The sequence below is a fragment of the Aedes aegypti genome, chromosome 3, assembly GCF_002204515.2.
Source record: "Aedes aegypti strain LVP_AGWG chromosome 3, AaegL5.0 Primary Assembly, whole genome shotgun sequence".
NCBI classification, from domain to species: Eukaryota; Metazoa; Arthropoda; class Insecta; order Diptera; family Culicidae; genus Aedes; species Aedes aegypti.
This window is the reverse complement of record NC_035109.1, coordinates 129,676,471-129,699,686: the sequence shown is the minus strand read 5'-3', so window position 1 is coordinate 129,699,686 and position 23,216 is coordinate 129,676,471. Positions and strand designations below refer to the sequence as shown.

General features: G+C 38.3%; 1 protein-coding gene across 3 annotated transcripts in view; it reads left to right on the top strand.

Moving 5' to 3' along the window:
• Positions 1–21,107, top strand: part of LOC110677835 (extracellular serine/threonine protein CG31145-like) — a 164,668-nt gene extending 143,561 nt beyond the window's left edge. For all 3 annotated transcript variants that reach the window (XM_021849458.1, XM_021849457.1, XM_021849456.1), the window contains one exon: positions 16,530–21,107. In XM_021849458.1, the coding sequence (XP_021705150.1) occupies positions 18,159–19,721 (1,563 nt within the window). In that variant the 5' untranslated portion in view covers positions 16,530–18,158 and the 3' untranslated portion in view covers positions 19,722–21,107. The remainder of the gene's footprint in view (positions 1–16,529) is intronic.
• Positions 21,108–23,216: the final 2,109 nt, after the last annotated feature.

Below are 23,216 nucleotides of genomic sequence, written 5' to 3'. Positions count from 1 at the left end.
AGCCTCTCGGACCGGACCGGAGATACAACAACAGCTCTCGATCAGCCACATACTGTTAAAAGGTAATAGCCATAATCTGCATACAAGTGAGAAATGCAAAATGGACTTTTTCCATTCTCTCTCCCCAATTGGCACTCTGTTCGATGGATGAAAATTGGGGAAAATATAATCAAGGCCTAGAACAGGACACCAATATATTTTGAAAAGTAAATAAAATAATTCGAAACAAGCTATAACTGAGTATAAACAAGCAATACAAAAAATACAGGATAGAATTTGAGAATCAAATATTTTCCAAAAAAAAAACTGCAGAAATGCAATACAATATTAGAACTTTTCGAAAGAAAAATAAAAAATTGCGCTTAAAATTTCATGAATAGTATTAATTTGTTTACAGTTTTTTTTTTTTAATTTTTAATGTCTTATTTTTGTTTGCTTTTATTGATGTTTTCGAATTTCTAAGTGTTTAATTTCAATGCAGTATTGAAAATTTCTTGATTCATTAGAGCAATATTTTTTCTGGAAACATTATAAAAATAGTACTCATTTTTTTTAGTGATAATTTCAAATTTCCTAATGCTAATTTCAAAATTATTATTGCTTATCAATATCGATTTACCATTAGTGAATATATTTTTAGTGCCTTTTTAAAAGAATATATTTTAGTGCTAATTTTCCATAAATTAAGAGCGTTCGCCTTCTTTAAATGTTTGTTAACTTGGCTGCCGATGCACAATACGCTTGTCTGAAGGCCGAAGGCGGTTGGGTGGAGCTCGAGGGTGGTCCCTGGCAATGTAGTGCGCGGTTGTTTTATTGTTGAGAGGTGAAATAATGCGGAAGTGGCGTACCTTTTTTTTTCTTCCTATCATGTACAAAAGCGGGATTAGTGCTGATTTGTTTGCTGTAATATGTGGGAGTGTGCAGCACTGGTTGTCTGCGCTAGGATTTATTGTCAATAATTGATATCGGACCAGATCCGTGTCAGTTCCCGCAGATATGTGTGGGGTTTTGCATTGAAATTGTTCCTCGTGTTTATCGAGCAGCGTTGAATAAGGCCATTCGATGGCGATATCATATTTGCGCCAAAGTTTTACACATGAGTATTTCTATGGGATCATAATCCTTCCATATGAAGCTTAATTTATAAGTAATTATCTCATCTCTGCAACTTTCTGTAATTATTTAAAATGTTTGCATGAGGTATAAAGCTTTAGTTCGCCAACTTTAACAGTATAATTACAGATAAAAGTTTCGTGTGTTTTCATCACTTAAGTTTCTGTGGGGTGTATTACAGTAAATCCATCGAAAACATCAATTAGTCCTCTAAATACTGAGGATCTCTTCAGTATCGCCATCCAAACACTTTTCAGGTAATTTTTCAAAAAGTTTTCTCACTAGTTTTTCTCATATGACAAAGTTTGTTATCATTGGATTTCTACTGAATTTCCACAATGAAATCTTTGATGATATTTGTAACAGCGCGTTCAAAACAACATCTCATATTTTGACACATTTATCTACTAATAGGGCTGGTAGTGGCCAGACAACAAAATAATAGTGACCTTAGTGACCAAAATGACCCAAAACTGACCTAAAAGTGTCTTCAAAACAATAAGGATTAGTTATTCAAATGACTAGTAATGAAAATAAGTTCTATATGGATATAGATCAACCTACATATTAGATGAATTAGGCATCTTGAGAATTGAAATAATTTGATATTTTTCTTAACAGTTTTCTGTCCAGGACAGTGTTGATAGACTCACACTCAAATCTCAATCAATACGCTTTCCCGTGAGAGCAAACTTCGCAAATCTCACGCTTGAGATTTTGAAGCAAAATCGCTCAAACAACTCAAACCGTAAAAAATGATTCAGTCGCAAAACCCGTCGAAAATTCGTGAAACCCGAACGTTGTTGTCTACGTTAGAAAGGATTACTAAAATTTTACCAGACTAACAAGAAATTATTGCCGTGTTGAGTAAACTGTGGAAAAACAAGACAATGAGTCAAACAGATGAGCCAACTCATCCATGATTTTTTGACTGCTGAGTTGCGTGATTGCCGACTCATGCATGCAAAATCTCAAGCGTGAGCTTGAGCTTGAGCTTGATTGGCCGCCCGTGATTGCTACTCCAGTATCGCCAGATCAGCTGCACTTACACAAGGAACCAACCAGATGACTGCTTGGGATTAACAGAAACCCTCAGTGTATAAGTGCTGGTGATCTTCTATTTTTAGGCAACAATGGTACCTGCCACGTCAGAATGCAGACCAATGAGGGGAAAGGGAAGGAGTTGATGATGCATTCAACTAGCTCCCACGGTAGACCGTATATACCACTGCGTCTACGCCAGTTTATGCAGGAAAGGGGGAAGGGTGGGGTAATTTTTATGGGAGATGCTTGCTGATTTGGTTAGCAAACTGCATGTAAGCCTATGCATGCTATAAAACGTTTGACTTTTACTGTGCGCCCTGTTTTCAAGTTGTCCGTGAGAGAGAGTGAGACAGCACCAACACACGGCGCACAGTAAAAGTCATGAGAACAAAAGAATTTATGGCGCGTACAGAGGCTCATGTAGCAGGCGTAAGAAAAGGCGACCTATTTTGATGAATGAATGGAAGCCTAGGGAAACGGTTTATCTCTGTCCGTCTCGGGTTCTAGCTATGGAGCTATGGAACTGTGATAGATCAACTGTGATATATGAAGAGTGGTAGATAGAAGGAAATGAAAGATACAACTATAAAGTACAAGGAAAGGGACGGGCCTGGGATTGAACCCATGACCTTCTGATTATGAAGCAGAAGCGGTAGCCATAAGACCACCATCCCCGTCATGCATGAAAAATCTCAAGCGTGATTAATGAGAAATTGAGTTTTTCTCAACACTGGCCCAGGATAAGACTTAATTGCCATACATGGTCAAAAAAAATGGCGCATTGGAAATTTCACTGTCATTTTTACGAAACGATTATTAGCTTGGATTTGGAAAAAGAAAACATAGGAACTTCATTCGCAAAAATAAAATTATGAGACGGTCATATTAATTTACCGCTATATTCGATTTTATCAAAAAAGCTGATTTTTCATGGTGTTCGCGACCACCGTGTTTAAAAGTATTTTCATCATTGGAAAGCTGAGCTAGTTTTACACAAAATATGAAAAAGCAAAGGTGTATGTTTGATTTTTTCAATTGTAAGTTATGTGCAATTCTGTAAAACATTTTTTTATCGCGCTGGTGCAATTTGCGGTCATATAACGGTGCGAGGTTCTATGAGCAGGCAGGTTAAGATTCCTTCTATAGCCGCAGAATGTTCATTGGTAATTTAATCAGCAAGATTGTCAGATACTGGTCCTGGTCTTCCCCAAAATGTATTCAAATATTTTGGCCACAAAATTTAAATCATAGTCGTTTTCCAGGTTTTGCTAGAATCTTCTCCAAAACTTCTACCAGAACATTATACATTTTCCGTTGGAAAAGTCAACGAGAAATTTACCTGAATTTTTCAAGCAAATTAACCACGAATCTCTTCTTTCTTGACATTTAATTTACAAATCACACTATACTTGTCATTATAATAACAAATTTATTTTTCTTTCTGTTTGTGTTTGAAAGCCTGTCCCAGCTTTTAATTTTATAGTCAACAAATCACTCAAATAGTGACTTTAATGATTATTTTTTGACGTAGGACTACGTCTTTGTTTTCTATATTGGGGTGCACTTTAAAAGTACGGAAAATGAGACATGTAACGAAATTAGGGGAGATTTTGAACGTTAATAACTCAGTTGTTTATGAACCAATTATTACGATTTTAGTATCATTCGATCAGAAATGTATCTACGCATCGTTAGTAATATATCCGATAAGTGAATTTTGTTGTTAAACTATTGAAAATTTGATAAATGTTAACCCCTTTCTTATCCAACCAATCACGTTCGAGCACTTTTCGACGGTGTCGCTTCCCACTATAAAAGCAAACGGGTCCCTGCTTCTTCCCTCAGTCTTCTTTTTGCGGTCGGACTGTGAACACGGTCGTGCGAGTCATTCTCGCTTTGCTTTTGCACCCGCGTCACAGTCCAATTTGTGTCGTCGGAAGAGGAAGACGCAAGATTGATTTGCGGCGGCGATGACGATGGCTTGGGTGCTTCTCCGAGCGGCAAACTACTGCCGCTCGGAGAAGCGTCCAAGCCATCGTCGTCGCCGCCGCAAATTTATCCGCGCTCCCAGATTTCGATCCGTGATAAATTCAGCATCGGTGGTCAAGAAGCAAGCCCGATAGGAACCAGAAACCAGAAGCCCCCAGAGTTGCTGATCCGAGGAGCTGCTGCTAATCGAGCGTCGGAATCGCTCGAGTTTAAAGATTTCGACACGTGCCCGTGGATCCTCTACCCGTTGCTGTTTGCGTTGAGGATTTCCCGTTTGACCATGGCAATCAAGTGATAACTTCCCGCAGTGCTATTTATCTGCCATCGGACCTTGTCAGGACCATCAAATTTGTAATAAAGAGTTGAAGGAATAATATTTCCCACCTTATTAGATCTTATATTTCTCAATCAATCTCGCAGCTTCATACAAAATTTAATTTGTTATGAATAATTGACTATTTGTGGACGCTGCTGCAGTGCCGTCGGGGTGAGTGCTCAACATTTCACTTTAAAAGTACGGAAAATGAGACATGTAACGAAATTAGGGGAGATTTTGAAATAACTCAGTTGCTTATGAACCAATTATTACGATTTCAGTATCATTCGATCAGAAATGTATCTACGCATCGTTAGTTATATATCCGATAAGTGAATTTTGTTGTTAAACTATTGAAAATTTGATAAATGTTGACCCCTTTCTTATACAACCAATCACGTTCGAGCACTTTTCGACGGTGTCGCTTCCCACTATAAAAGCAAATGGTCCCTGCTTCTTCTCTCAGTCTTCTTTTTGCGGTCGGACTGTGAACACGGTCGGGCGAGTCATTCTCGCTTTGCTTTTGCACCCGCGTCACAGTCCAATTTGTGTCGTCGGAAGAGGAAGACGCAAGATTGATTTGCGGCGGCGATGACGATGGCTTGGGCGCTTCTCCGAGCGGCGAACTACTGCCGCTCGGAGAAGCGTCCAAGCCATCGTCATCGCCGCCGCAAATTTATCCGCGCTCCCAGATTTCGACTCGTGATCGGTGGTCCAGAAGCAAGCCCGTTAGGAACCAGAAACCAGAAGCCTCCAGAGTTGCTGATCCGAGGAGTTGCTGCTAATCGAGCTTCGGAATCGCTCGAGATTCCAAGAGTGAGCATCGTTTCCAGATTTCGACTTGTGCCCGGGGATCCACTACCCGTTGCTGTTGCTGTTAGCGTTGAGGATTTCCCGTTTGACCATGGCAATCAAGTGATAACTTCCCGCAGTGCTATTTATCTACCATCGGACCTTGTCAGGACCATCAAATTTGTGGAAAAGAGTTGAAGGAATAATATTTCCGACCTTATTAGATCTTATATTACTCAATCAATCTCGCAGCTTCATACAAAATTTAATTTGTTATGAATAATTGATGGCACGTCAATTTGAGACTATTCGTGGACGCTGCTGCAGTGCCGTCGGGGTGAGTGCTCAACATTTCACAACGATTGTAAACTAGAGTGGAATTTCCGACAGTGTCTTTGATTTGCCATATTTTATGAGAACACTTCGATTACGAAAATGACAAAATTGTGACATGTTTAGAATGCTTTTGAAAAGAAATTCCCATTGAACAATTTTCATAATTTTGGCACCATGGATCAGAAATTTACCTTCATATTAAAGAAAACATCATTTTGGCACCCATTAATTAGAAATTCATCTTCATACTGAAGAAAACTATTGATTATCAATAGCTAACTAGAGAATATTTAGTAAATGTCAACCCTTCCAACTATTCATGTTCGATCAATTTCTCACTCGTTACCATTTTCCGCAATTTTTAGGTAATTCTTAGCCCAACACATTATTGGCACATACCCATTTTCCAGATTGGTCGACTAGAAGAGAAGAGCACGAATGGGAGGAGCATAATCTGCTAATCTAAGGGTATATAGCATGCTTCCTTCGACGGATTCGGTTTCATTCCGTTTCGACTTCCGAGCTGGCAAGAGCTCCTCCGATCCTGTGCAGCGACGTCCGCACCTGCTGACCTCCAAGCTGGCGTTCCAGCGTCTGGTGATCGGTGGTCAAGAAGCAAGCCCTTTAGGAGCTAAATTCCAGAAACTGATCCGAAGAGAAAAGAGCAGCGTCGGACTTATGAAATCGCTCAAGATTTCAAGAGTGAGCACCGTTTCCAGATTTCGCCTTGTGCCCGGTGATCCACTACCCGTTGCTGTTGTGCACCATCCACGGACCATGGCAATCAACTGATCAATCCCGCAGTGCTATTTATCTGTGACCGCATCGAGGCTAAGAAAGCCATCGGCCCTTGTCAGGGCCATCAAATGTGTTGAAAAGAGTTGAAAGAATAATATTTCCGATCTTATTACATCTTTTATTCCTCAATCAATCTCACAGTTTCGTACAACATTTAATTTGTCATGAATAATTGATAGCACGACAATTTGAAACTATTCTTGGACGCTGCTGCTGTGCCGTCGGGGTGGAAGCTCTACATTTCACAACGATTGTAAACTAGAGTGGCATTTCCAACAGTGTCTTTGATTTGCCATATTTTATGGGAGCATTTCGATTATGAAGATTATCACATGCAACAAAATTGCGACATACTTAGAATGGTTTTCAAGAGAAATTCTGATTGAACAATTTTCATCATTTTGGCACCCATTTATCAGAAATTCACCTTCATAGTAAAGAAATTTATTGATTATCAATAGCTAACTATAGAATATTTAGTAAATGTCAAGCATTCCTACTATTCATATTTGATCAATTTCTCACGCATTACCATTTTCGCAATTTTAAAGTAATTCTAAGCCCAACACATTATTGGCACATACCCATTTTCCAGAATGGTCGACAAAAAGAGAAGAGCTCGAATGGGAGGAGCATCATCTGCTAATCTAAGGGTTTAAAGCATGCTTCCTTCGCCGGATTTGGTTTCATTCCATTTTCGCTTTCGAGCTGGTAAGAGCTCCCCGAACCTGCTAAGCGAGGGGCACCTCGTAGCCAGAAGCCTGCTGAGCTGTTGATCAGCATCTGGCTTATGAGATTTCGGCTCGTGATAAACCCATCTGCATGGGCGTAAATAGCCGTCAGACTTAAGGGGGGCCACGGCCCCTTCTCATGAGAGATAAAAGTCGTAAAGGATTTAGATAAGTTTACAATGTTTGTTTCGATAATATTAGTGAACTGATTAAAGTGGTGCACTTTCATACAGATCTACCTCTACCAAAACTTAAAAACCGTCTAAAATTGATTGATCAACTTTTCATGCTACCAAATGCTTTTATGGAAAAATAGTAAACGTATTCAAAAATCTATTTTTTCGTGTTATATTTCCAAGATGACGTATTCAACCCAATCTCAATCAAGGTTCAAGATCCATGTGGAATTCTACCCTTTTGAGGCCGAAAAGCCAAAAAACCTAGCCTTTAAAGAAAAAAAAACCGCTTGCTAGTTTGAACATATGGATTATTGTTGCTCGATATTTCATTTCTCTAAACCACTCGAAACCAAAATTTTAACATAGAATTGAATATTACCATGTTTTGTTAGAGTTAAGGACTTTACATTTTAAAGCTGCTTAGCTATCATCATATTGAAGGATTGAAAGTTTTTTTTTTATTTTTTCAAAAAACTGTCGTCATTAAACTCGTACGATTACAGTGGTTTGAAGAAAGCAAAATGGAAGGTATTTTGCTCAAAGATTTTATAATATCAAATTAGAGTAGAGTAGGGCAAAAGTTCAACCTTAGTGGTATAATCATTTTTTTCATAAGAACGATAGCAGTTGTAAATAAATAAATACCCACAGTGAACCTTCAACATATTTTTTATAATTTTGCTGAGCAAACTTGTATCAACATATTTATCAATTTTTAGTTATAACAGTTTCAAAATTGATTGTCTTAAACAATCTTTTGCCCCACCGGTGGGGCAAGAGTTAGAATCTAGTGTAAGGCAAAAGGCCGCTGGCCACACAATCAGGCAAATTTAGCTAAACTTAAAGATAATATGTGGATTTGGAGTAATTTGTAACTTTCTCCCCGAGTTTGTATGTGGGTCGAACTTTTGCTCAGCTGATTCGAACTTTTTCCCCCCCAAACATTGATTCCAAGCATTTATGTAGTAACTAATATACCTCAGAGCAACCTGATGATAGGCCTAGAAACACCCTTAAATAAACAATCGAAGAAGATTTTATCCTTATTTGTTTCCATGCAAAGAAAGTTTGACCAAAAATTACAATTTTTACGTTAAAAAACAACAAATAGCTATGTTTTTTTCCAAATCTCGAACCTTTGGCCCACATTACTCTATTGTTCAATTTTTGGCTACTAAAAATCGAAAAAGAAATCCGGTTTCAAAACATAAATGTACTACTAAAAATACATATTTACTGAAAAATATAAAAGCTCATTCTTGAAAAACAATCAATTTTCATACAGGAGACTGACATAGATGTAAGTGAATGTCTAACAAACGGCTGTGTCGTTGGACTTGGTAAAATAAGGAAACTGTGCCAAGAGAAATCTATGAAGAAAATATTTTGTGATTTAACATGCATAAAATTCTAATGTTAGTGTAACTTACAGAAAACCGTTTGCAGTTAGTCTTTCTAGATTTTTTCAAACATGCAATAAAAAATATATATAAAACAAAGCAGTACATCGTCGATATTTCGTCATCAATCTAGAGGCAAGTTTTATCTAAGTAACTCAATGTCTTCTAATTACTGAAATTTTACATGAATGCAGATATATTTAAAATAATAAAACAACTCTGAACAGGATTGATGTGGGGATGGGCCTGGTGTAGTGGTTAGAACACACGCCGAGGACCTGGGATCGAATCCCATCCCCGAGATAATCACTTATGACGTCTACTTACCAGCAATTAATATCTGTTCCTAGGGACTCAGATACAAATTTATCGAGTGGCTCCTGAATTTGAATACAAAATATTTTAAAGTTCGTGAAAATATAAACTTGGCTTGATGCATCAATTTTTATTTTTGAGACATTTTTGTTTTAATTTACCATAGGGGAAGGGGTGGTTAAATGAACACCTTAAGGATATTATCTTGTTTCTAATAGAAAAACGAAAAATTTGCATAGTTTTATCGCACAAGATCAAAAACAGGGATGTTAACTAAAGCAGGAACACGAATTCAGAACAAAAAAACTAAATTTTCACATTTTTTTTATCGCTAGCAAAAAACACTTGAAATGTTCATTTTACCTGCACTATGTGGGTAAAATGAACAGCTTTTGGTGGTAAAATGAACATCACGCAAAAAACTTGAGCAAAACTAATATTTTTAACAATTTTCGCTGCATTCCCGAAAATATATCTATAAATGATTGTAACCCATTGAAAAAGAAATGTAAAAGTTTCAGATTTGACATCACATTACAACGATATTCCCATCACTGCAAAACCTCAAGACCTCCGAGTCAAAAGTTACATCAGCTCCAACTTTCAAACGTAGTTTTCTAAAATCTTGGTTTTCGTTGATATTTTCACTTCAATTGACCTCCGTACCAATCCGAACACTCGGATTTAAGCTCTAAATCGTCCGTGCGTGATAAAAAATCATTGAAATTTGTTTTTTCTTGGTAAAAGACACGGTGTTCATTTTACCACCCCTGTTCATTTTACCACCACTTCCCCTAACTCTCATACACAAATAATTGCCAGTAACAACAATTCGTTCTAGATAATGGATCACAAAATATCGCAGCTTGTTTTAAAATTTGAAGAGACTTTAGTTTTCTAATTGACAATAGAACTACAAATGGATCGAACCAGGTCTGCCAATTCTAAAACGTTCCATCCAGAATTGTATATTCACGCAACATGCATTTAACGTGTTTAGTATCATAAGGGCATTTTTGATACTGAACACTAGTTTTAACTATATGATCATTTCTTTTCCAATTTTTTTTCGGGGGGGCCAACCCCATGATTCAGGGGGGCCAGGCCCCCCCTGGCCCCTCCCTATTTACGCCAATGCCCATCTGTGGTGCAGTCAAGAATCAAGCCCGTTAGGCATCATTACTACTTTTATTAGACAAATCGAGCGTCCGGCTTGTGGTATCGCTCAAGATTTCAAACTTAGGCTACGTTTTCAGATTTCGACTTCAGCCGTGTGATCTAATAGCTGTTGCCGATGTGTGCCATCCACATCACAAAACATTCAACTGGTTGGGGATTCTTTGTTTAACCATGGCAATCAACTGATAACATCCTGTAGTGCGATTCATCTATGACAGCATCCGAGATAACAAAGCCTTTGGCACTTTTCAGGGCCACCAAATGTGTGTAAGAGAGTTAACAGAGTAATATTTCCGACTTTATTTATCACATTGCCAAGCAATGAATAATATTTCTCTCAAACCATAAGATCAACAAAGCGATGACTGAAGCTTTCATTATAATCCTCGAATAACACCCTATACACATTGCTGTTAAATATTCTTTAATTAGAATTACTTAGATTTTGCTTCAGCATACTGAACAAGCCTCAATCACTACTGTTCTTTCCAATGCTACCATATATTTCATAGGAGGTTACTAATCTAATTTCAAAATGATCATACAACCTGAAGTGAAATTTCACATTTTCATAGATAAATATGACGAATTCATCGAATCAAGATAAGGTATATTTGGGACATGATTAAACGTACACTTGGCTGCAAATCATTATATGCATAAATATTTACGAAAGTTTCGAGCACTGAAAACAGTATGAAGTCAAAACGAGCAACAAGAACGACATCAAATTCAGTTAAATTAACCATCGTGGTCCTACGTCACCAGTTCGTACAACCCCATAGGGATGTACCCTTATAGTTTTTAAGTAAGAGATTGTTTCCGAGATACGACCGCCAAGTTGACGTTGGATTACGTTAGCTTCTTCTTTCCCCTAGCTTGAGACCGTCACAAACTTATGAAAGATTTCTACTGCTGATAATCCAATTAATTTTCACACTATTTGTTCCATTTCAATTCTGACCTATTATGGACATTGTGTGTTATTATTTTGTGTTAATATGGAATAATCACTTATACCGTCAAGCTACCATTCACCGTGCATTTAAGAAAAATCTGGTCTTCAAAAAATTGTTTAACTTTTCCAAATAATTCAAAACGTACTAGAATACCACAACGAAGCGTACATTTATACCATAATTCAGGGAAAAATCTAAAACTAGTGATGCATAACATAAAATTACTCAAAAATTATTTTTGAAAATGTCATGTTAAGGTCGCCTCGTACCGTTCTATGTCACCATTTACCGTGCACACTAGTGCACCATTCACCGTGCGTATAGTTTTCGTCATGATTTAATTTTGTATCTTGAAGAAACGTTGTTGATGGAGCAACTATATTGCTAGTAGTGTGCACACTCATTTTTAAGAGTATTCAAATCTTCATTTACAATAAAAACCATAAAAAATTTAAAAAATGGATAAATAACTATTTTTTCATTAAAATCGTTATAGGAGGTTTGACTGTATTGTCCAAACCATTCCATATTCACTCAAAAACTAAATATGAAGTAGTTTAATGACAACATAACAATAAATCTAATACTACCGAATAATTCAATGCCTTTTATACTAATGCACGGTAATAGGAACCATTTATATTGAAAAGGATCCATTCACCGTGCATTTGGGTTTCGACTGGAATACAATAAAAAATTCAAATTTACATAAAATCTCATTGCTCATACGATGCAATATACCTTACTAATAGTATCCACAGTGAAAACTTGTTGAAATTTCGAAAAATTTCATACGCTATCGTTAAAATGAAAAATGTGATTTTTTGGCGTTTCTACTAAGAGTGTTGAAAAATCTCATTATCAAACAGAATTCACATGATTTTGACTACATAAACTAGGTTTTTCAAAATACTTTGTGACGAAACCTACTTCATTTCATTAGTTTTATCTTATTTTGCCGACAAAAGAATAATTTGTGAAAATTGTATGAATATTCTGAAGGAATTTGTATATGTGCACGGTGAATAGAGGCCGCACGGTGACTGGTGACTTAACGGTATATATAAGACATAATTTTTTTAATGTACACAGTATGCTTGTTGATTTGGAGCAATTAGTTCAAAATACCTCTTTTCCATTGATTTCGTGGCCCTGAAAGGGCCGTTTAGTTTGTTTGTTGGATGGTTCAACACGGATAGAACCATACCCCTGAAGAAAGCGCTAGTTCTTGAAGCCTATCATCATCTGTGTGGTGCTAGTGCTGGAGTAAACAAATTTAGGCTTTGCCCTCATCAAACCCCGCGTGGAAGCGACAAATGTCGTACGAGAAAAACATTATACGATCGTGGTTTATCGTTATGCCTTATAATATGTGGCTAAATTATCTAGCAATTACCTACAGAAAATCTGGATGAAGTAATACGCACTTAACACCGGATTGATGGGTAAAATATGAATGTCGCATTCGAAAACGAGTATGTCTTGTGCCTAAAACGGAATTTTTGGACGAGCTGTCAAATCAGCACCTTCTCCAGCACCAAATTTTTGGCTTCACTTCAGTTGTTTGTGGATGACAGCCGTTTCAGTCCTGTGGATAGAACAGATCGATGGGAGAAGAAGCATGAGAGGTAATTCTTGCTCTCTAAACAAATATTCCGGGTAAACGTTATAATGTTATAGGTCCACAAATGATTCACTAAGATTGGTAGCTTAAGTGGGATCCAAAGCCAGTTTGAGGTTGAGGTACTTTTTCATGAAGTCCGCGAACTCCATGTTCTCCGCTTTGCTCAAATCGATGAAGTTGCCTGTCTCAATAATTGGCATGGTCTCCTTTTGATACCGTTTTGTCTCAAATTCCGAACAGACTCATATTCCGAACACTCTGTTTTTGTATGGTGATTCGGTTGAAATGTTTCGCTGAAATATGTCATCAAATAACAAAGAAATGGCAGTCATTTGCAATTCTATTTGAACGTCTTACAATCTATTTTATACCTCGGGAGTTGTGATGATTCTCTAGTTCGAGACCAGTAAAACTAGTTTAGATAAATTTATTTGCGAAATTATTCATTTGAATACGCTTTATTCGTGCTGTTCGGAATTTGAATCAAGGTGTTCGGAATATGAGACAGATTGAACACAGTGTTCGGCATTTGAATCAAAATGTTGTTCCACGCTTTCACGTATAAACAATACAAAATAAGTTAAAATTAACAATTTTATCACCACACCCAACAGCTAACAGTTAGGCATTGCGGGGAAATTGAAATTTTCACAAATATCAGCTTATTTATGCCTATCAGATGCATTTGAAGTCACTGTTGGCCTTAAGTGTTCGGAATATGAGTCAAAACGGTACTCGAAGAAGTTCCGCCCCATGAAGAACTCTTTTGCTTCGTTGTGGTATCCAGGGAAATGTATAGGCAAACCAATAGCGCCCGACAATGCAATATAGTGATCTCTGCAGCAATATCACCATAATCATCTGACAAGTCCCTACATCATAACTGGTGCAGAGTTTGTGGATCGTGGGCGGTATAGCCATCGTTGTTTTGATGTAAAGCGACACCAGCAACTTTAACGTTATTACGCTTAGCAGTTGTGATACAGGTGATTCTCGAAAAGCATTATTTGGCCCTGATGAGTGATTGCATGCAAATGACTGACCGAAATCTGAATCAATCATATCCAATCACCAGCAATGTCGCTCTTCACGGTGGAAAATTATCAGAACTCTCTGTCAAAATATGATTGTTGTCCTGAAAAGGACAATTGGAGGTAGTCCCCGCTGATCGGACAGGGTTTTCATTTCATTCTTAGACAGAAACACACCAAAAGATTACCGAAGACTATTCAATTAAGATCCGGTTGGTAATTTAGTGCTTCCTTGTCCATTCTTGTTTTCGATAGTTTGCTCTTTCCTCCAATGCCAATTTTCAAGGTTTATGGACGCGTTCTCCACGAATTCGATAGACTAGTTATACGATCCGAGTTTCCAATCACTAATCTCTTTTCGTGCTGTGGTTTTTTTCTGATTTATCGGCTCAAATTCTAGTTGATTTTTAGAGCAGGTTGAGATCTGCTCAATGTCATTAGTTACCAGAATGGCAATACCAGTTACTTCCAGGGTAATCAGACTTTTTGATAATTAGAAAAAATCCAAACCCAGGAAATTTTTATTTATTTATTTGTTTTCTTCAAATGATTTCACTCGATCTGAGTCTAAGTCAGTATTTGAAAACAATGAAGTTTAACAACCATATTTAGCACTTTGAGAAAAAAAATGAATGATCTGGAATTGGACCCAAAGAGGTATGATTAAAATCCGGAACATTTCCCTAGATCGATTATAATTAGCCCAATTCAATTCTGATTTAAAATGTGTGCCCAAAATTAAGAGAAGGGGAATTGTGACCATTTTACCTAGGTGTACATTTCCAAAATATCAAATAAAATTTAAAAAAAATTGTTATCCATACCGCGATGGTGATTTTGCTATGAAAATTATAGGGTAGACAATTTTTTTTAATAAAATTTCTCTATTGAACCCTGGCTCTAAGCCCTTTTTAAATTACAAAAATTAAAAAAAAAACCTCAGAAGCCAATACCGGCATTGAAAGAAAAATACGAATTATTACTAACCAATTGTGAAGAAGCTCAAAAACATGCTATGCAGTTTGAAAGCGCGCACAATTTTAATTTGAGACTTCCTCAAGTTACTCAGGGCTTCGAAAACATTCTCATTTAAGAAATGAATTTCTAATGAATTTATGAAAGTTCCTGGCGATGATGGAATTTTTTACATCCTCATCAAGAAACTTCCAGAAATTAGCTTATAATTTTCAGTTGATATATTTAACAAATGTTTTCAATTGTCTTATTTTCCTGACAAATGGAAAAATGCTAAGGTTGTTCCAATTTTAAAACCAGATAAAAATCGTGCAGAAGCTTTTAGCTCTTCTAGACATAGAAAAACCATTCAACAGTGTTTGGCATGAAGGCCTGATTGTGAAATTAAAAAACTTTAATTTTCCAACATACATTGTTAGAATAATTCAAAGTTATCTGTCAAATCGTACACTTCACGTTAATTATCAGAACTCCAGGTCTGAAAGACTTCCTGTAAGAGCTGGTGATCCTCAAGGCAACATTTTGGGACCAATATTATACAAGATTTTCACATCTGACTTACCTGAGTTACCTCAGGGATGTCAAAAATCTTTGTTTGTGGATGACGCAGGCCTCTCCGCCAAAGGACGAAGTCTGCGTGTAGTCGATTGCAAAAACGTTTGGATATTTTTTTCTTCATACTTGCAAAAATGGAAGATTTCTCTCAATGCTCCCAAAAACTCAACTGATAATATTCCCACACAAAACAAGAGCCGTTTATTTGAAACCTTCAATTAGACATGTTGTTACGATGAGAGGAGTTCTATTAAATTGGTCAGATGAAGATGAAATCATGCTAGATAAAAATGTAACTATAAAAAAATCACATTAAGGGCATTCAAGTCAAATGTAACATATATATAAAATGTCTAAGTCCACTTATTAACAGTAAATCGAAACTTTGTCTTAAGAACAAGCTTTTGATATTCAAATAAATGTTCAGGCCAGCCATGTTGAATGCTATACCAATATGGACTAGCTTTTGTAATACCAGGAAGAGAATTCAATATAAAATTTTAGAAATAATTTTGAAACTTCCTCTCTGGAACATTACTGATGAGTTACAAACAATATCCAATATTGTTAAAGAACAAATGTCGAATAATGTAATTAATGATTTCAGACAAAAATCAATCTTCTTCTATTGCCACGTTTGATGCGTTATATATTTAGGTTAAATAAATTGAAAACTTTTATGTTTACTCTTATATGCAGGTGAAATCAACTTACCTGTAAACATTCTGAACTGCTACGGCAAATGAAATGTAATATGTTATTAACAAAATGTAATATGTTGTTGTTAAAAAGATTTAATGTGAAGATTAATCGAAGCCATAGTTTGAATTTTCGAAGCACAAATCATGGAAACAATTTATGCTGAAAACCTGAATGATTAGTTATCCGCTGATGAAGACTGATCGATCAAGGTTTCAGCGCAGATCACTTTTTGGTTCTCTAGGTTTGTGCTCTTCAAAATGGGATGTGTGGCTCTGTTTTATCTTCACCTTAAATGACAACTAGTGAAAATTAAATAATCATTAGATAATGGAGACAGAGCAAGTCAGTTTTCCTATTTTTGTCACCTGATAAGATACGCCTTCCATATCAGACCTCTGCAATTGTCACCAATACCTAATAATTATTTGCAGCCTGCCAATCACTGAAACTGACACCTCAAACGTTCACCGTATTTATCTTTTTTGTTCCAGATCGATCGACTCCACCTCTGGGCAGCATCAATAATACCCAAGCGCTAAGCGTGCATTGTTATCGGCCCGCAGCCATTGTCGCCCTCGATCATCATCGAGGCCATCCATTTACCTGTGAAGAAGAGCTGGGTAGATAAGCCGAGCATCCTCATCACCATAAGCATGTATCATTCGATAGGTATCGAACGACAACGACGACGACTACGAAGCTACCAACCGAATCGACGACGAACGGTTTGGGATAAACGATAACAAGCGCCTCCCGGATCGTCACTTTGAAACCTCGCACGCACCTGTCCGGATCGAGGCACCATAACAAAACAAAATACTCAAAAAAAAAACCGAAGCCACAAACCGGCAAGCAGCTTTCGTCGGCTCAGCTGTTTTCGACGACGAAACAAAAAGGAAAGGTACGCGCCAATTACCCGGCAGTAATCTGGTGCTCTTTCTCTCGCTGCTGGCGCGGGCCATCAGTATCGATTCAGAGCCCACGCGAGACGCCAGCTTCCAAAAAACGACCGCGCGCATCACCGAATCGGAGAAGAGCTCCAGATCAAAGCACAGCAAGCAAAGAAGCGGCTCTATCGCCGTTGTCGGTAACCTCGTTTCGCGACTGGCCACGAGCGGAGATTATGTAAATGATCGATGCTTTATTCGCACCATTGTTCGGTTGCTGGCTGGTTCTTCACCGTAGAACTTGGAGATTGAAAGATTGAAGATTCTGCGATTTTTTTATTCAAAGTGTGCGAGTGCGAAAGTGTTGGGCGAGAGTGTGGAACGAAGGTCGGTTTGTTATTGAAATTGGACGGGTAGAGTGTTCTTTCGCGTGTGAGTGCAAAACGGGCAAGAGAGGGTTAGACACGTAGCGTAGCAGAAAGAGAGTGAGAGAGCAAGCGCAGCGGGAAGCTTAATCTTATCACGAAATTACGCCGCTAGTAGTGCGCGAGGACCGAGTGATTTCGCAAGTGTTCGTCGCTGAGCTGCGGGAGTTGGTAGAGTCAGTTTTAACGAGATTCTTGCAATACTGTGCGGATACAGGTATCATCTTGAAACTAGAGTGCAGAGAATACGAAGACGTTCCAAGCGGGGGCCACGTGACGACAGACTGCGAAGTGTTTAGATGAGAAGATTAGCCCCGAGTTGGATGAACGGCAAATGTTATGTTTTTGTTTGAAGCAGCTGAATCAGCAGTGCCCTCGGCTTTACGGTGCAAGTCGTGAAGGATCTTCGCTGTAGACTACTTGCACTTGATTGTGGTTGTGGTATTTAAGTGTGAATAAAGGTAAAAATCTCGAAGGGAAAAACATCGAAAATGCTGACACCGGTGAAAAACAATCAAAGTGCACAGACATGGACTGTTGAGACCCGATGGTAGATGGTGCCCTTTTACAGTGATAGTGACGAAAACATAAAAACAATTTTTGCCCGGGAGTAGTTGAATAAAACAGAGTGATTTGCTGAGTCGCATAAAATGTTCCACTCGGTGATGGTGCAAAAGATTGCTCTGGTAATGAACCGAGCTGAATCGAAAGTGTTTTGAGTGGCAATCATTCGATAATTGGTGTTTGAAGTGAGAGGATCAGTCGCCAGTGCGACCCTGACCACGGCCAGAACGAAAGATCATCGAAGATGTACTGGATTCGGTCGAAAAAACTGAAAGAGCGCCTAGCGCTTGGCTTCGGTGCCACGCTTGTGCTGTTCACATTATTACTGGTGATCGATCTTCAAATGGACCTTGGAGTTTCCCGAGGTGAATTTATACCATCTCATGCGCGGATACGATTCGCCAACGATGAAGACAAGGGAGGAATTTATAACGAATTTCACCGGAAGTATCTTGCCAAAAGTAATGCGTCCGGTTCCAAGGAGTACCTTACCACGAATGCCCATACCCGAAGTCGGACTGATACTTCCGGATCAGGTTACCCAAGCAAACAGATTACTACGACTCCTCCCCATGACAGATTTAAGGATCTGACCGCAATAGTGGTAGCCCCGAAAAATCGTCGCAATCCAGAATACTACGAACGGATAGTTATCAAAGAAGACCACGAAGATTTTGTCAATCCGACATTAGCTGAAATGCTAGATCTGAGGATCAGCAATAATGCAAGCAATCTGGAAAAGTTCCAGCTTTCCATTACCAAAAATGAACTTTACTCGAAAAGTGATACCCTTGTGGATGCTGTGATAGAAGACATGGTAAAGTTGCCCATCAAGCACGTTGTTCAGAAGGAAGGCGGAACCCAAATTAAGTTGATCATTGAATACCCAAACGATATTCATGCTTTGTTCAAACCGATGCGATTTCCAAGGGAACAACAAACGCTGCCAAACCATTTTTACTTCACCGATTACGAGAGACACACAGCGGAAATTGCGGCATTCCATCTGGATCGGTTAATGGGATTCCGGCGAGCAATGCCAGTTACCGGACGACTTCTCAACATTACCACAGAAATCGAGCGGGTATGTGACGATAACCTACTGAAGACATTCTTCATATCGCCGGCTCGGAACAAGTGTTTCCACGGTAAATGTTCCTACTATTGTGATACGTCCCATGCCATCTGTGGCAATCCGGATACGCTGGAGGGGTCGTTTGCTGCTTTTCTACCGACTCAGCAGGATACTCAGCGAAAAGTGTGGCGCCATCCCTGGCGTCGGTCGTACCACAAGCGCAGGAAGGCACAGTGGGAAACTGATCCCGACTACTGCGCCATGGTTCGCGACATTCCCCCGTACGATGAAGATCGTCGATTGCTAGATCTGATGGATATGTCGGTTTTCGATTTCCTAATTGGGAACATGGACCGGCATCACTACGAAACGTTCAAGATCTTCGGAAACGACACGTTCCCCATTCATCTGGACCACGGCCGAGGATTTGGTCGACCTTTCCACGATGAATTATCGATTTTGGCGCCCTTGCTCCAGTGCTGCCTGATTCGATCATCAACACTCGAAACGCTGCTACTGCTTCACAATGGTCCGAAGACGCTCTCGGAAAGGATGAGGGAATCGCTGTCGGTAGATCCGATTGCACCGGTCCTCTGGGAACCGCATCTGACCGCGTTGGATCGTAGGGTAGGTATCATACTCCAAGCTGTGAGAGATTGCCTTAAGAAGGCATCGGAAGAGGAGTTCGACGGCAGCCAAAATCAACTGGGCCACAACGACAATTTCTCCTAGCGTTCCTACCATCCCAGGCGGACCCGGCGCCTCTACAGGATATTGGTCAACATGAAGAGCAACGGTGCGAATCGAATCGGCCAATACAGAAGCTTGTACATAGTCTAAAAACCAGAAGTGAGTGAGAGCGCGCAATGCGCAAGTGAGCGGGAAAGAAAAGCGAGAGTGAATGGAGAAGAAGAATGTGCACAAAACTGAGTGAATGATGATGTCCGGTAGTAAATATGTGGCATTAGTCGAGATGTTTATTGGTTCGTTGCGGGATCATTATCATAAAATGATAGCTAAAGGCACATAAGATAGGCTCGGTCGGATATGAACGCTGCAAATATTTTGATTGAACGATTGTAAAGTTCTGATGTTAATTAGATCAATAGGATTAACCACGTGTATAATCCACTAATGAAGAATGATATATAAAATTATACATATTCATAGCATGCGGAGTCCAATCCGCAGCAATAAGAGGCCAAAGTTGTAAATGAGCAAAACTTATTCGAGAGTCCCCTCGAGGAACCATATTTACGTTTTAAACGCTAGATGATATTAGATGTTCTTGTTTTCTTCCTGTTAAGTTTTACAACTCTATAGTACACGTTCCGAACCCATTTTTCCTCGTTACCCAATATAACATGATGAGACAGACAAAATTTGCTCAGCTCTGAGATAAGATATCAAATGTTCTTAGGATGTTCCGTTCCGTACTCGCACCGAGGCCGACTCCCCAGATGATGAATAGTACTGCTGCGACGGACAGTTCGTAAATCTCTCAAACACGGTAGCCAGTACTGTCAGCCAAAAACCAACAATTTTGTGTCAAGCAGAAGATAAACGCTTAAACCAACCATAGAGATGCTATATCGTTCCGACGGTTCACATGATGGTTTCAAATAAATTACGTATTAATATCCAATTATTCGAGTGAATTCATTCCGCAAATCCACACCCACCAGATCATCATTGCATCGTGCTATCAACTCCATATCAATGGCAATTATCACACCACCACCTTCAGTGCAAAACGAAACTTTCCGTTCTTTTAACGTTGTGTCCGGGCGAACTCATAAATAGATAAATCGTACATGTATAAACGGATGTTACTCCCCGAGTCCGAGACCGATTGTGACAAAATTGTATTTAATAAAATGACGTTAATAAGTCAATTAGAGCAACAGGATACGAATGCGAAATCCATATTGCGTGTCAAAATGAAGCAATTATGAGTTTTAGCTGCTATAAGTACCTCTTTTGTGCCCGTTTTCATCGTATCCCAACAGACAAACAGACGTCACACTTTCGTCATTGTCCATCAGCAGCTTGTCACGTTTAGTATCTACAGTGATCGATTATTCTTAATAGATGTTCGCAGATACGCCGTTATGATATTTACCACAAAACTTTTCAACTATTGATTCCAAAATATGATAGGTGGCTAGTTTTTTTGCGTTTCACGATTACACGCTACCGCCATCTAGTTCAAAATTTGCCATATAGCATGATTTAAGTATTGGCAAATATGTTCCCATGATGACGATTTGTTTCATGTCTATTCTAAAAAGTACGCTGTTTATTTGTAATTTCGGGGTTTTCTTTTGTTCGAAAGAAGAAAATCATGTTTTGAACATTTAAAACCATGCAAAAATGTATAAATTACACTGCGGAACACGTTTTTGTCTCAAGCACCAAAATACTGCTATTTACAAAATTAAGGGTTGCTGAATCCATTGCCGTTTTCAAAAATATCATAGAAGTCTAGTTTTTGTTTAGCAGTCTAGGCTGTCGAAAATGTAAAATTCGACTATTTCAGCCAACTAGCATGCAAGTTTGCCAGCTTGTATGGCAATTTATTCGCTTAATTTGCCACAGAATTTAAAGTTCATGTGTATAACAGTTATTATCAACATACTTCATCATATTTTCGATGTTCAAAAATTTTTTTTTTTTTTGGTTTAAAAAGTGTTGTATTTTGCCATATAAGAGGAACGAAGAATTTTGTATGAAGACTGTGTACATGTTGGAAAAATCGGTTTAAACTAAATTTAATCGTGAAATTTTAAGCACATTATATCTGAAATGATAGTCAAAGTCAATATTGCTTGCTTGGTGGATTAGATCACAAAAAAGTTTGATAAATCATACCTTAAATTTCAAGTAAATGTCAATGAAAATAGTGTTTCATACAACTTCGGCGACCTGTATCCAAAAATTGTGACGAGCTGGAACATTTCTGAGTACGGAATCAGATACAGCAACCCCAAATCTACTAGAGACACATAATCTGATCCTCGAGACACGCAAAAATGTCATTTTTGTTACGCTGTGTTATCATTTTGAAAAGATCTACAGAAAAAAATTATAATTATCATTGAATCACATGATACTTACGAAAACGGGCACAGAAGGGCAACTACCAATAAACATGTTTCTTCGTTTGTATCTTATCCAAACACACACAGCGCTAGAGTTTTGAACGTCCAGCTGCGACGAAATTGGGTGACACATTTTCCCATAATTCACACCTTTCTTTTGCCGACAAAAAAAAACGCACTTTTGACTGGAAACATTTGTTTGCTGTCAAAACGACATCGGGTGGTCACCGCGCGAAGCCTGATTGAAATTGTGAGGCATATAGGACGATAGCACCAAACAGTAAAATAGTCGATTTGTATGAACAAATATCGCGTTAAAAATGCTATGACAAAGACGAACGGAGAAAGAAGAAAACCACGTAGGCTCTCGATTGGAATGTGTAGGATGATAATGTTCGACGAACGGTTAAGGAATCGCAAAAAAGATAAAAAAAAAAACTAGGAACGAAATTTTCGACGCACTTTTATTGTTAGGAATCTTGGAAACCGATTGGTTCTCTCGTAAGGCTGTTTATATCCCCGATACCTTTATTTATAATTTATTCGACAATAGAATAGATAAAAGCGTAGAATGAACTATTCGAAGAAGCAAGGAAAATAAAACTATTGCAAACAAATGGTAATAAAGAGACTACGATTCTTGTTCGACATAGTGGGAAAGTTGGTTGGCAATTTGTTAGTTTCGATGACAGCCCTTTGAGGATGGTTGGAGGATTATGAGAAAAGGAAGTAGAAGTGTAGTCAACTCTCCAAAACTCGATATTGAAGGGACCATCTATTTAGGGAGGTATTGAGTTATAGAACACAAAACCAGTGTAAATGCGATCCAAAAGACCATCGTTGTAGTCATGAAATCCAACTATCACTATGGTTCTCTAACTCGATATCAAGATGCTGAATATCGAGTATGGAATGGTTGACTGTTTACAGATTTGTAAAAAAAAAAGTCTTATCTTTAGGCAAATTCCGGCGCGTATTTTCTTCGAACAGAAGAAAAATTTCTTGCTGGTGAGAGATGGAAGAAAATTTTTTCTCTTCGAAGAAATTGTTCGCCGGAATTCACCTACTTGTCTGGCGTTTATGCAAAAAAATGAACTTTTGACTTAGTTTAGTGAAAAATTATGAT